General features: G+C 30.8%; 1 protein-coding gene across 1 annotated transcript; it reads left to right on the top strand.

Moving 5' to 3' along the window:
• Positions 1-1,440: 1,440 nt before the first annotated feature.
• On the top strand, positions 1,441-12,992 carry LOC129317374 (lysM domain receptor-like kinase 3). Its single transcript, XM_054961707.1, has 12 exons — positions 1,441-2,468; positions 4,685-4,718; positions 5,686-5,693; positions 5,774-5,926; positions 7,059-7,222; positions 8,034-8,123; positions 8,655-8,751; positions 10,291-10,442; positions 10,531-10,625; positions 11,434-11,572; positions 11,683-11,781; positions 12,726-12,992. The coding sequence occupies exons 1-12, from the start codon at positions 1,835-1,837 to the stop codon at positions 12,888-12,890; spliced, it is 1,830 nt and encodes a 609-aa protein (XP_054817682.1). The 5' UTR covers positions 1,441-1,834; the 3' UTR covers positions 12,891-12,992.
• The last annotated feature ends 1,517 nt before the right edge of the window (positions 12,993-14,509 follow it).

Here is a 14,509-nt window from a genome sequence, read left to right as displayed (position 1 = left end):
TAACATAAGAGTAAAAAAAAAAAGGTTCAAAATAATTTCAGTTGTCCTTGCTTTCCAAGTTAACTCTTGTTCTGTTAAAACCGTAAGATTTAAAATGATCCAATTCCCAAAACAGATTAATGAGTCAAATCGAGATATTTTTGTATCCAGTTGATAGTCCAATTAATCTGACTATCCAAGTCAGTCCCAGTCAAAATATTGTTTACCTCCTGTCTAGGGAAGCTAATTCTTGTGCACATCCTTTGGCTAGGAATGCTTTTGAGGAGGCATGTTTTGTTTGTACCTTTGATTATTCGCTGTTTTCTTGTGTAAAGGTGATGAATGATCAGAGGAGAATCACTTGTGTTAGTCACTTTTAGCTTATTACTCTCGAGACTGTTTCAAACGTCATTAAAAAGAAAAAAAAAAAAGAAAGAAGAAAGAAGAGAGTTCTCATTCCACTGCATAGCATATTGTTTGGTGTCCTTTTCCCACTAGAGTATGAAGAAGTTACCTATTTGATCACCTTAAAGTTAATAATACGAGCTAATTCACAACTCACAAGTTAGCTCATAATGAGTTGCGAAATTGATGAGATGGATTAATATAACCCACATCTTGTGTTGTAATTTTATCAACTTACATTAATCGAAGCGGGTTGGCGAGTCAACCCACAAATAAAAACATATTTTTTAATAATTTTTTTAATTTTAAAAGTGACCAATTCATCTCTTTATTATTCTTTTGTTGTTAAAAAAAATTATATATTCTCCTTAAAAACTAATTATCCAAATAATAATAAAAGTCCTTCTAATCAAGTCATGCTTATATCATCATTTAAATATAAATTAATTTAATTTTATAATTATTTTGTTTTTTAGTGTTTGCACTTTAAGCAAGTTTCTCTTTTTCATGTGCATAATTTTTTTTCTGTTTTGTTTAGATTTTAACATTTCTCAACCTTGAGAGAATGGAAATAACTGTGTCCAATTAATTATTGAAAATGATTGATAATTTATAAATTAAATGTTTATTTAGACAAAATAAAAATATAATATTATGATTTGACATATTTAGCTTATATGTGAGTTGTGTGTTTTTATTATTTTCTATCATAATTTAAACTTGAATTAAATAAATGTACAAATGTCAAGTATTATTCTTAATGCTTTAATTTATTTTAAAATCCATCTCATTTATTTATTTTTATTTATTTTTGTTAAAAAATATAAACAAGCTAACTCGTTTGCTGGAAATTTAAATTATGTGAAGCGGGTTAAAATCATCCCACATATAAATAAATTTTTTTTTTTTTTTCAATTCAACCGATCTCTTTTTTTGTTAATGGGCAGGTTGAGTTGGAGCTCAACTCATATTACTCTCGATCGTCAAAGGAGAGATCCACTACTCGGGGAAGAAGATTGTTCCCAATTGAAAGATATTTTGCAATCCGGTGTTCTACAATTGAATTTCCAAGGTCTATTTCAATTTCAGGCTTACATTTCAAACATGAACGTCCGTAGTTTTCCCAGAAAGATACTTATCAGCAAGAACCCACTAGAGAAACGGGTCAAGTCGAACTTCTTTGGTTGAAATTATGCGTCTGAATCTTGACTTTAATTCCCATTTCCATGATCACTTAACTGGAAAAACGCGGGAAATTGTTTCTATTCACTTGACTTCACTTCTCTTCAATGATAATCCACATTCGGTGATTCGCACCCATTAACACAGTTATCGCAATAACATTCCACTTCTCTTTTTCTCTTTGCTTATTCATTCAGCACACTCATACTTCCATTTGGGATTTTTTTTTTTTCCTTCTCTCCTTGTTTTTTAGCAGCCTCTTATACAAATGGAACCAAGATTAGGGTTCCCACTTCTCTTCTTGTTGTTAATCTCCCTCTCTTTCAATGCTGAATCGAAGTGTAAGAAAGGATGTGACCTAGCTCTAGCCTCCTACTATGTTTGGGTCGGTTTTTCAAATCTTACGACCCTTTCGCAGATTATGCAATCCCCAATTCTTCAAAATCCTGAAGATATCGTTAGGTATAACGCAGGTCAAGTATCTAGCAAAGATTATGTCCAAACCACCACTCGAGTGAACGTTCCGTTCCCTTGCGATTGCATCGATGGTGAATATTTAGGTTACGTGTTCAAGTACCCGATTCAGAGAGGGGACTCCTATGTGAAGGTTGCGAATCAGAGCTATTCCAATCTGACCACCGCGTCGTGGTTGCAGAGCTTGAATAGCTATCCGCCGAATAATATTCCTAATTCTGGAATGATGAATGTGACGGTGAACTGTTCGTGTGGGGATAGGCAGGTTTCGAAGGAGTACGGTTTGTTCATGACGTACCCGCTTAGAGCTGAGGATTCTTTGGATTCCATTGCGAACCAGACGAAGCTTGATCGGGTGTTGCTGCAGAGATATAATCCTGGTGTTAATTTCAGCAGAGGGAGCGGCCTGGTATATATCCCAGGAACAGGTAAACTAGTTTATCCAAGAGAATGATAATTACGGACCTACATTAATGATAATGAGAGATCCCATTTATAATTAAAAAAACATCAAATCTAATTCTTAAAATTTAAAATAATCAATGGTAACAGTAGGCAAGGTATGGTCAGTTATTCAAAATTGTGGACGAACTATAATTAAATCAGACATAAATAAATTATTTTATTAAATTGAATAAAAAATTAAAAAAAATTAATCTTTTAATCCTTCAACTTTTAATTCACTTGTAACTCAATTCCTTAACTATAACTCGTTGGGATTCAGTTCCTTAACTTTTAATTCACTTATAACTCGGTCCTTATTTTTTAATTTTTTTTAAAAAAATTCTTATCAAATAAAAGAGATTAAAAATGCTCATATATTATTTTAAAATATCCTCCTCTTGTTCATTGATTTGAGATATAAGCTAATATAAAAAAAATTAACAGAAGTTAAGTGACTATTTTGTAAGTAATTCAAAAGTTGAGGGACTGAGTTATAGACGAGTCACAGTTGACGGATTGAGTCACAGCGAGTCATAGTTGAAAGACTGAATTACAAGTGAATTAAAAGTTGAAGGACTAAAAGATTAATTTTTTTAAAAATTAATTTAAAAATTTACTGATTTAATTATATAAGTTGATTTAGATTTTTATAGTAGGGTGGTAGGTTCGCTCACAAGCTTAAATAAAGTTAGTTATAAATTAAAAGATGTTATTTATCGATTAATAAAAAATCAATTTTAAGTAAATAAATATAAATTTATGCATAATTATTTATAATTTAAAAAAAGTTAACTGCGAATCTATTGAATGTTTGTAAATGCATATAAATAGTTTTAATTATATTTATTTTTTATAAATTCACAAATAATTTTTCAAAAATTTTTAAGTAATTATTTTTAAATTCATGAGCAACGATATTTAAATTTATAAAACTGTTGTTTTATTTATAAGCAACTTTTTATAAATTCATGAGTAATCTTTTGCAAATTCATAACTATTTTTTTTTTTAAAGTTATGTGTCGGCTTTCATGTGTTATTTCAATAATTAGAGGTTTTTTTTGGAATAATAATTAGATGTCTTTTCATTACATAAGCCTTCAATTCCCATTAGTATCTTGTATCCATTGTCATTTTCCTTTTATTTAATGTCATTTAATCTGTTTGATTTTTATGTCACATAATTTAATTCTAATTTATGATCGAATCTTATCTTAATTGTAGAGTTTAACTACCTTTATTTGTCAGCATATTAATTAAATGACAGTCAAACGCTTCTTTCTTTGTTTTTTTTGTTTTTGTTTTGTTTTGTTTTTGTTTTTGGGTACAGCGGAAAGAGTCAAACGCTGCTTTTTTATATTCACGTGTAGCATAATAAATTCCTTTCTCATGTTTGGGCTTTCTTTTTGCACTTAGCATTTTTAATAAAAAATTCATGGTATGAAAATCTCAAAGGCAGGCCCAAGGGTATTCAGTTCTGGTAATTTTACAAATGGGTCTAAATCTCTGCTTTTTTGCTTGTTTAACTGAAATACCATGTTGCTTACTGTAGCATGGTCTCTTTGGTCTACGTTCCCATCTTTATCTATGCGAGAATGCCTCCCATGCTATGAAATTTGAACGAAATTAAGTGTACTTTTGGCATTAATTATTGTGATTTCACATTCAATTGATGTGATCATGTAAACAAGATAAGAAAAATTCATTTACGATGGCTGATAATTTATCGTCTAAAAATTCTCATAAGGAAAGAGAAGCATCGAGATTTATGGTTAATTAACTTAGAAACATGTTTTGGGCCTTTCCATTTTTTTTGGGTGAGAAAACATGTTTTTTGGTCCTTACACTTTACTCGTGATTTGTTATAAATCCTTGTACTTTTATTTTTCAGTGTTGTACGTTCATCTAATATTTCTACACTTTGTTCATTTTATTCATTTAGGGATCTAAAATATTAAAAAAATGAAAGTGTAGGGATCCAAAATACCAAAAAAAAGTGTAAGGACTTATAGTAAAACACAAGCAAAGTGTAGGAATCAAAATGTATATTTTCTCTCTCTTTTATATATAATTACCTATTATTCATAAGTCGAGCTGAGTAGGATTACATTAGTGACAAAGCTTGCTAATTTATTTATAGGAGGTTAAAAATATTGCACATTTTCCTCACCTTTTTTTTTTTTTTTTTGCTTCCCCTTTTCAGACCTGAATGGTGCCTATGTGCCTCTGCCCCTAAGGTAACTGCCCTACTTTTTATGATTAATACGTAAAGTTGATATGTTCGTTCATTCTTATAGATTTTTGAATAAATTACGGGAAGTTTTTTTCTATTTCCAAAATCTACATGTGCTTCTCTCGAAAGAGGAAGATGCACTCCATTTTTATCCAATTTTAAATTTCTTTTGTCTGAAATGCCTCTTATTAACTTAAATGCATTTTTTTGGGGCTAAAATTACTGAAAACAAAGGGACTGTTTGAAATTATTTTTATTTTATTGTTCTAAGAACTGTTGTTTTATAAAACATGTTGTAAGAACAAAAAATAATGAAAATATGTATTTTTTCATTCTCTTTTATTCTCTAGAACAATAGTCCAAAAACATTTAAAAGTTATTTTTATTTTTTTATTCTTCAGAATGATATTTTATTTTATTTTTGTTCTTCAAAACACTTTTTAAAAACACGCTACCAAATAAATTTTTTTGCTTTCCTATTTAGAAGAATATAAAACTGTACTCAAAATAAATTTTCAAACATGGCCATAGACCTTTCTATTTTGCTTCATCCGTTTCATTATATTTGTCTTTTAAGGTTATTGTACGCAAAAAAAAGAAAAAATACAATAAATATATAAAATTTACACACTTCACCAAATCTGCTCCTCATTTAATGCGTCTAAAAACACTATGTTAATAATAAATAGTAAATTACTGCAATGGTATAATAGGAAAAGTAATTATTAAATGCTGCCTTGAAATTCTAAACAGATATGTAATATGAAACAAAACCCCCCCCCAAAAAAAAAAAAAAAAGCAGGGACAGAGGCAAATATAATGAAAGGAAGGAAGTATTTTATTTGTGTCTATTTGGTGGATATAATGCATATTTATATGGAATGAAGGTGTTTAAGTAAAATTTAGGGGAAGTTCTTGTAAGTTACTCCAAGTTTTTTAACCCTAATGTGTGTTCTCATTGTCCCTTGCAGCCCGAAAGGTTTGACCTTCTTTCTCCTCAAAAAGCTGCTCATTTGATGATTGGCTTCATAAGACTGTGCTGAGATTGTAAATAAGCAGGTCTAAAAGGTGGGGCTGTTGCTGGAGTATCTGCTGGAGCAGTTATTGGGGTTGTGCTATTGACAGTCTGTTCGTGTCTTGTGTATTACCAAAGGAAGAACGAGGAGGAGGAAAAGCTGCTTTCAAAATTAGTACTAAACTCTGCTCAACCAGGTAAGAGGTTCCAAAGACTTGAACGGTTTAATGCTCCTTCTGGTCCTTATTATAAGATGTTTCCAACATTTTCACACTTCTTAAGAAAAAGTTGTTACATAGTTGAACTTGTCAAAAAGCGTCATAAGATTCTAACTTTACCCTTACTATTTATAGAGATGAAAAAGCTAAATTATAGAACATCCACATACAATTCACGAGATCACTATTAAAAGCAGCGACGAATCCAGACAGGCATACATGGGGGAAAAATTGAAAACTATCTGGAATATGGGGGAATAAAACTAATTTTCACATTTGTTACAAATAAAATTTTAAAAAGTTTCTAAGCAATAGTGAACTCATGCCCCCCCCCCCAAAAGGAAAAAAAAAACCGTCGCTGATTGAAAGCAGGGGAAAAATGGAAAATCATCAGATACTTTATGTAACGCATTATAATTTGGGCCAAGATAGTTATCTAGAAAACACCTTATGTAAAGGATTGGAGAAGTAACTCTTGTCTGACTTACTTACATTCTGAAGTAAAACTGAAATAGCCCTTTTTGGCATGCTCAGTTGTAGGTGTCATTTCCTTTCTCTCTTCCTAACTGTCCAAAGTGAAAAGGTTTGCAGTGTGATGCTGTTTGCAGTTATATTTTGTTTACGTAAACATACCAATCATTATAGTTGATATTGCCTTCACAAAACAATGTCCAATTGGCAGAAAGATCATTGACTGATGTAGAGATCTGGTTGGCAATCCATTCAATCAGCTCAAGTTCATCCTCTTACCTGCTGCCATAAAAGGATGTGAATGGTGCAAAAGATCAAATGCTTTGACAAAAAGTTGAAGCTGTTTTCTGTCATAGGCTGTTGAAAACCGTTTTGTAAATACTCAACAAAAGTAAAACATGAAAGACTGAATTAGTACCCTAAACTTTTCTGACAGTTTGTAGGTATCCGCAGATTATTCCAAAAAATCCAATTGCTGAGTCACTCTCTGGAATTTCTCAATCCATCTTTAGATTTGTTTGAAATAGACTAATTTAGTTCACTCAACTTATGTTCTATCGACTGAGTTCACTGAAACAAATGGATGAAATGACATTATAATCAATAATTCAATGTACCAATGCTGAATACAAAATTTCAGATTCCAATGGTCCTCCTGATACTAGTTTCAAAGGTATTACTGTGGACAAATCAGTGGAGTTCTCATATGGAGAACTAGCTCAAGCCACAAATAACTTCAGTATGGCAAATAAAATTGGCCAAGGTGGTTTTGGGGCTGTCTACTATGCAGCGTTGAGAGGCGAGGTTTGTACTTTTCATGTACTATTTAATTTAATTTAATTACATGTATTTGAAAGAAAAGTCGTGTTTCATTTATATTAATATGAGGACCGTTTTTTCAATGATGCATGTAAATTTTCGTTTGGCTGAATCTCATTTTCACCCCCAAATGTGTGAAATATTTTGATGAGAAAGCTATAGTCTTGCTTTGTTAGATGATTTATAGCATTTGAACAAATGTGAGAGAGTATCACGTGGTTTGGAGTACATCTATTACAAAAGTGTTGGAGGTTGAAAAATTGAAGAACATCGGTAATGTATAATTTGTCAATGAGGTATCTAATTTGGAATAAATGTATGATATCGTATTGGTATTTAAAATGAGCCTTTTCTCTGAACATGCATACCGGAAAAGATAGATAAACCATGAGACTTGTATTCACAAGGTTGTCTTTGCGTTAACTATAATTTCTTGGTCATGGAAAGACAACTTATAGCTGAACTCAAGTTAAATAGGACTTGAGAGAGAAAGAGTCCCTTTCCAAGTGTCAGTACAGAGAGCTAAATCAGTCAAGAATACTCCATTCATCTATGCATTTTTTTCTTTTTTCTGTTTCTGTTGCTAAAAAAAATGTTGTTATTACAATTACTCGATTACATTACAACCCAAAATTTCTGATCTAAGCTGTTACTTTTCACCTGATGCAGCATAACATATAAGATTATCTCATAATACTCTTGGGATATCCATGGATTTGCATGTTCTTCTTTATTGACATTTTATTTTTCTTATTCTCTGCTTAAATAAACCTCTTGATGAAATTTTCCGTTGCAGAAAGCTGCAGTAAAGAAGATGGAGTCGCAAAAGTCACGAGAGTTTCTTGCTGAATTGAAAGTGTTAGCACGTGTTCATCACCTAAACCTGGTATGGTAACTTTTGAACAAAAGCATATGTAGGGTATAAGATGTCCTCCTAGTCTTTTGGATGGAAGGTTGCTGCATTATAAACCTGCTGTGAATGACTAAATAAATAATGTTGGATTCACAATAGAATGTATTAGGGCATAGTCCACTGTTTCACAATTTAAGATATCCCCAGGAGAACCAAAGCACAGCCCACTGTTTATGCCGACTTTCCCACAATCCCCTAAATGAAAGCGTTTTAAACAAAAAAACATGAAAAAAAATTAAATTATAAATCATATGATTGGTATATGAAATTAACGACGGCTGTTCTTGATTGGTGGTGTGATTTTGATCAAGTTCTTGTTATGCTTATGCTTCTTTGTTGTGGGGAGAAATCTGCCATGTTCTGTCTCGTCATTACTTGTGTATTTGTTTTTATGCCTGCACATTCATGATTTCAAGCATCCCATGTCATGGGTGGTTTACAATTGTTGTTTAAATCATATTATACAGTGTTTTAAGTTCCATCTACCTGTTAAAAACTATGTAGGTACGCTTGATTGGATATTGTGTTAAGAAGGATTATCTATTCCTGGTATATGAATACATTGACAATGGAAACTTAAGCCAACACCTGCGAGGTTCAGGTGAGAAAATCATTCCACCAATGTCTATTTCTGTGATGGCACATCAATCTGATTATTATATTAATTTAACAGACACATTTTTCTGTGCATTGCATTTGCCCAAAGTCTAAGCAATGAGCATAGTATGGAAAATTGAGTTAACCCAACTGGTTGAACTAATAAACCATTCAATTAGTGTTTTGATTGATTTCATGAAATACTTTGTTAATGACTATTCTAACCAGTTTTGACCATTAACTGATGGAGCTGGTAATACGTGGGCCCAACCAGCAAAAAAATTGCTGCTTGGGTTAAAGAAAATGGATTCAATTATATACGGGGCAATGTTAGCTCGCCTCGCATAACTTGAACTTGCAGCGTGTGGGTTAGTCCACTTATATTTTTAAAAAAAAAATGGGCAAAAAATAAATAAATGAGAATAAGTTTAAAATAAAGCATTCAAAACAAGCATGTATAGAATTGCGATGTAAGTACTTGATACTTTTACATTTATTTAATTCATGTTTAAATTGTGGCAGAAAACAATAAAACCACATTACTCATATATTTAAGTAGTGATATAATATAATTTAAATGTGATCAAAACAAGATTGAATAAAATATTTTATTATACTTTGCTTCATTCATATAATAGCTTATTTAAATTATCTTGTTTGTAAAATAGTGGTACCCAAGCAGCAAATAAAAAAGTTTAGTTGCCCTTTTTATTTAAAAAATTAAACATATTTATGAAGTGCTAACCATATATTATATTGCCATCTTAATTTGAACATAAAAGGAAAAAAAATAGATACAGAGATATTAAAACATTTAGGTGGTATGAATTGAATGTATTATAGGTAATAATCTAATAGTCAGAGTTTAAATCATCATTATTTTCTTTTTAAAAAAAAGAATTGATTTTTTAAATTAGGGCATCAATTTTGTAGCAAAAATACCAAAATAAGATGAAGAGAAAAGGGGATAGATAGAGCATTTCTATTAATTCATATATGTATAATACTGATCAGTCATGTAAAAGACTAGAGAATAAAAGGACCACAAAATTAAATTAGTTTATATTTAAGTAGTGATATAAGCACATCTTAATTAGAAAGACTTTTATTGTTATTTGGATAATTAATTTTTAGGGAGAACATATGATTTTTTTTTACCATGAAAAAATCATAAAAAGAGGTAAATTTATAATTTTTAAAATTTAAAAAAATTATGAAAAAAATACTTTTTTACTTTTGGGTTGGTCCGCCAACCTTCCAACCTGATGTAGATTGTGCGGTTGGCAAAATTCAACTAGCGCAGAATGCAAGCCATGTCAACCAGTCCCGCCAAACCCACAACCTGCTGCGGGCCAGCTAGCGGGCTATGGGTTGACCCATATTACCAGCTCTAGAATAACTAATGAACCAGTATTTTAACTAGTTCAATGATTGATTCAGTTTTTAATATTTTGAAAATGAGTCATATTGTTTATGGCTTGTAAATAGTATGGCTTGCAATAGATTTTATATTCTGTATTGATGATCAAGTCACTTTTGATAGGCAGAGAACCCTTGTCATGGTCTACAAGGGTGCAGATTGCTTTGGATTCCGCCAGAGGTCTTGAATACATTCACGAGCATACTGTGCCTGTTTATATTCATCGTGACATAAAGTCTGCTAATATATTGATAGACAGAATCTTCCGTGCGAAGGTTGAATTCTTGTTCAGTATCTTCGGAGCCTATCTCTATTTTCCTTTTTTGGGATAACTTGTAAATCCTTGAATATTCATCTTTGCAGGTTGCAGATTTTGGGCTAACCAAGCTCACTGAAGTTGGAAGTTCAGCACTTCCTACTGACAATCTTGCTGGCACATTTGGTTATATGCCACCTGAGTATGACAACTTCTACTTTGTGTTTTGGGTTGTAGCTGACATAGGCATAGGAGTTAAGATTGGCGGTTTTAGTGAAAATATGGAGCCAGTATCTTTGACTTCTTATTAGTGCAATATTCTCCTAAAAGTTTGAAAAAAGGTGCAATATCTTCTCATAATAACATTTGATTAATGTTGATTGTTAGTTGGAAAATTCTGACTAAGGTTAAAGAGCAATTTTTTTTTCTAAAAGTTTTTTTGAAGGAGCAGTTGGTATACAAAAATTTTAATTAATGCAATGTTTTTGGGCTACTAATATTCAAATCAAAAGAAAAATCTAAAAACCTTGTCAAAATTTTTCAACTAACGGTCAACAGATGTCAAATGTTACTATAGGGTGACATTACATAATTTTTTAAACTTCTCGGGTAATATTGTGCCAATCAAAAATTAAGAATACTAATGTAAAAACTTTCAGGACAAATTTGGCTTTCAAGTAGGACTTGACCAAAATGAGCACTCACATATGCAGGCCATAAAGAATAAATCTTCAAGAATGCTAATGCACATTGTGCAGAAACTGTTTGCCTCTTCTGTTAAGTGATGTGTTTAGGCGCTAGAAATTGCCATCCTCTCCTCTTTTTCATTGTTGTACTTATCGGAATAAATTGGATGTGAATGTCAAGAAAGTTTCTCTTGGTGTGTGATTCTTGCTTTCCTTGAAATGGATTTTAGGGAGAAATTTTCTGATTAATAGATGTACTTTCTCAGTATACATTCAAGGAAAAGTAAATTCATAGGTTTGATGATATTATTCTCCCATTTGCAGATATGCATATGGTAGTGTTTCGCCAAAAATTGATGTCTTCGCTTTCGGAGTAGTGCTCTGTGAACTCATTTCTGCTAAAGAAGCCTTGTGCAGGGACGGTGAAGCTGGTTCTGAAACAACAAAAGGCCTCGTCTCTTTGGTGATTCTTGACTTCCCCACTAAAAATGTTTTATCTGCTTAAACTTTTAAATATAACCAAAGCGATTTTGCTTGAATGATTAAGGTATATATTTGTCTTGGCTGGTACAGTTTGATGAAGCTTTTGAGCAGCCTAATCCTAAAGAACATCTTCAAAAGCTTGTTGACCCTAGGCTTGGAGACCAATACGCAATCGATGCAGTTTACAAGGTGAGCAAATAAATTGAACTGTTTAAACATCTGAGTTTGGAAAATGCTCGTGTGTTGCTTGTCAAGTGCCATGCTCTGAAACTATCTTTACCAATATTTTTACCATCACTTATCTAGAATACAGTTTGAGTTGTTAATCTACTCCACTGTCAAGGTTGGTCCACTACCTCACCAGTGTGTTTGTGTTCTACATAGCACCATCCTGAGTGGTGCTTATGTAGCACACAAAAACAGTGCCCCCAATGACATGATATCATAATACCTATGAAAATCAAAATATAGGTCACGCTTGGTTATTAAAATAGAATAGAATGGAATTTATTAAAAAAATAAATATAAAAATGAACTAAATCATTTTTCCTTGTCATGGTAAGCATGATAAAATTTATTGATATATATTACAAACGTAAAAATCATCACATTCTCCAAAAATTTTATGAATCATGATTTCTAATCCCATAAACTAAATTAACCCTTTCTTTTATGAATTTGGTTCATTATTCATTTTGATCATCTTATTTTTACTTTTAATTTTTCAATCCATTATATTTCATTTCTTTCTAATAACCAAACGTGATCATATTGTTTTTTTATCGGATTGGATAAGATCATAGTCTACAGTAAAATCAAAACATATCATGGAATTTACAAAAATGAAAGTAAAGTGCTAAAATAGTGAATTATTTATAGTCAATCAAATTTTCTTAAAAATAAGTTACAAATCTAGAAGTTTCAATTGTAATTAAGATATTTAAGTTCTAAATACAACTTTTAGTCTATAACTAAGTTACTCATTTGTAATTGTCTAAATTGATATTTGCAATTTTTTTTTTTTGGAAAAATTTGTTGGTAAGTTAACTGCGATTAATTTGATTTATAGAGACTTTATTGTTCTCTCTTGAATCTAGCTACTTATACACAAAAACAATTTATGGGACTTGTAGATGGCACAGCTGGCTAAGGTGTGCACAGATGGAGAACCGGAGCGACGTCCAAGTATGAGATCTGTTGTAGTGGCTCTAATGACACTTTCTTCTTCTACTTCTGTGGAATGGGATATTACCTCCTTGTATGAAAATCCAACATTCACAAACATGTCCGCAAGGTAGATTTAGAAAATATATGTCCATGATATTTAAATTAAGTGACACAAATGTTATTTTGAATACCACTTTACATCCAAAATAATAATGATGATAATTTTTTCATCAAATGAAAATTTTCATATCCCTATATTATAACTGTTATTTAGACAAATATAATATAAGCTTTTTTTAAAAAAAAATTAGTCACAACACACAAATTATGACCGAGTCCTTCCCACGTTAGGGTCTTCTTTTTTGTTTTTGGACTTGGCATCTCTTCTAAAAATTGCATTACATGGGTATCAAAGGGTATGCAGTTCTGGTAATTTTAACTTAAAATCTCGGAGAATTTAAAGATGATAGAGTCTGAATCTTGGCATTTTGCTTGTAAAATTGAGCAACCACATTGCTTACTATATATACTTCCTTCATTTCTGTATACAAAGTATTTTAAAAAACTTATTTTATTTTTAAAAATAAGAGGTGTCATGATATTTTTTTTAGCAATTAGCTAATTTTGTCCTTGTCTCAAAAAAAGAAAAAAGATATTAATTATGTACTTTACCCAACACTATGATGATATTGATTGACATTATTTAATGCAAAATTGGAAAATTACTTTAATTTAATGAGATTTCATCTAAATAACAAACTTTTATTTGTATATATAATCCGGTTGAAAACACATTATATATAAGAATGGGAGAGTAATCTTTTTAGCTTCATGAGAGTAGAGTTAGAAATAAGGACCAAATTTGAAGGCTTTATTTAAATAAAAGTTTGGATTTTAAAAATTAATTTTTTAAAAAAGTAATCAAGCTTGAGGACTTGACTTTTGATAAGCCCAACAAAAAAAAGGCTCAGGCTTAGGCAACCATTCAAATTTGATTATATTATTATTAAAACTTTTTTTTAATAATAATATGCGTTTAAAGCCAAAAAAAAGACTTGCTTGCCAAAAAGGATCTCTTAAAAATTTATCATTAAAATTTTAAGTTATTAAAAATATAAATAATAAATTTAAAATACTAAAATTTAATATGAACTATTAAAAAATATAAAAAAATAAAATTAAATCAAATATTTTATAAGCAATCAAATCTAAACCATCTAAATTCAATAGTTAAAAATAAAAAAAAAAAGAAAGAAAGGGGAGATGATGGGAAGGGAAGAGGAGTGAATCTTCTCTCCTTTTGTTCCCTTGCAAAGTCCTTTTGTAAATAAAATTTGCCACAAAAAAATTTTTTTTTTTTATCACAATCCATAGTTGTCTATGTAAAACTTTATTGCATGCAGCTTGATTGCTTCAAACAATTTATAGTTGACTGCTATATAATAATATTTTAAATCTTTATATCATATAAATCTATTTTATTAAAAAAACCTCATGAACAGTAACATGGTTTATATTGGGCAACATGCTTTCTCTTTGAAGGAAGAGATGGGGACATGTTTTGAAATTAGTATCTTATTTTGAATTTCAAACCATAACTACTCCCTCCCACAATACACAATGTAATAAAAGGAAGATGCTTCCATATATTAATATTATCTATCATTGGAGTAGGGGCTGAGAGATTTCCTTTGAATCAAGTGTATGTGCTCTAATTTTTTTTTTTTTAAATCCCTTCTCAAACATTAGT

Source organism: Prosopis cineraria, unplaced genomic scaffold, assembly GCF_029017545.1.
Source record: "Prosopis cineraria cultivar Desert tree isolate PC_DT_omini unplaced genomic scaffold, ASM2901754v1 PC8, whole genome shotgun sequence".
In the NCBI taxonomy this organism is placed as follows: Eukaryota; Viridiplantae; Streptophyta; class Magnoliopsida; order Fabales; family Fabaceae; genus Prosopis; species Prosopis cineraria.
The sequence above is the reverse complement of the archived record's forward strand: the minus strand, read 5'-3'. Positions and strand labels throughout refer to the sequence as shown.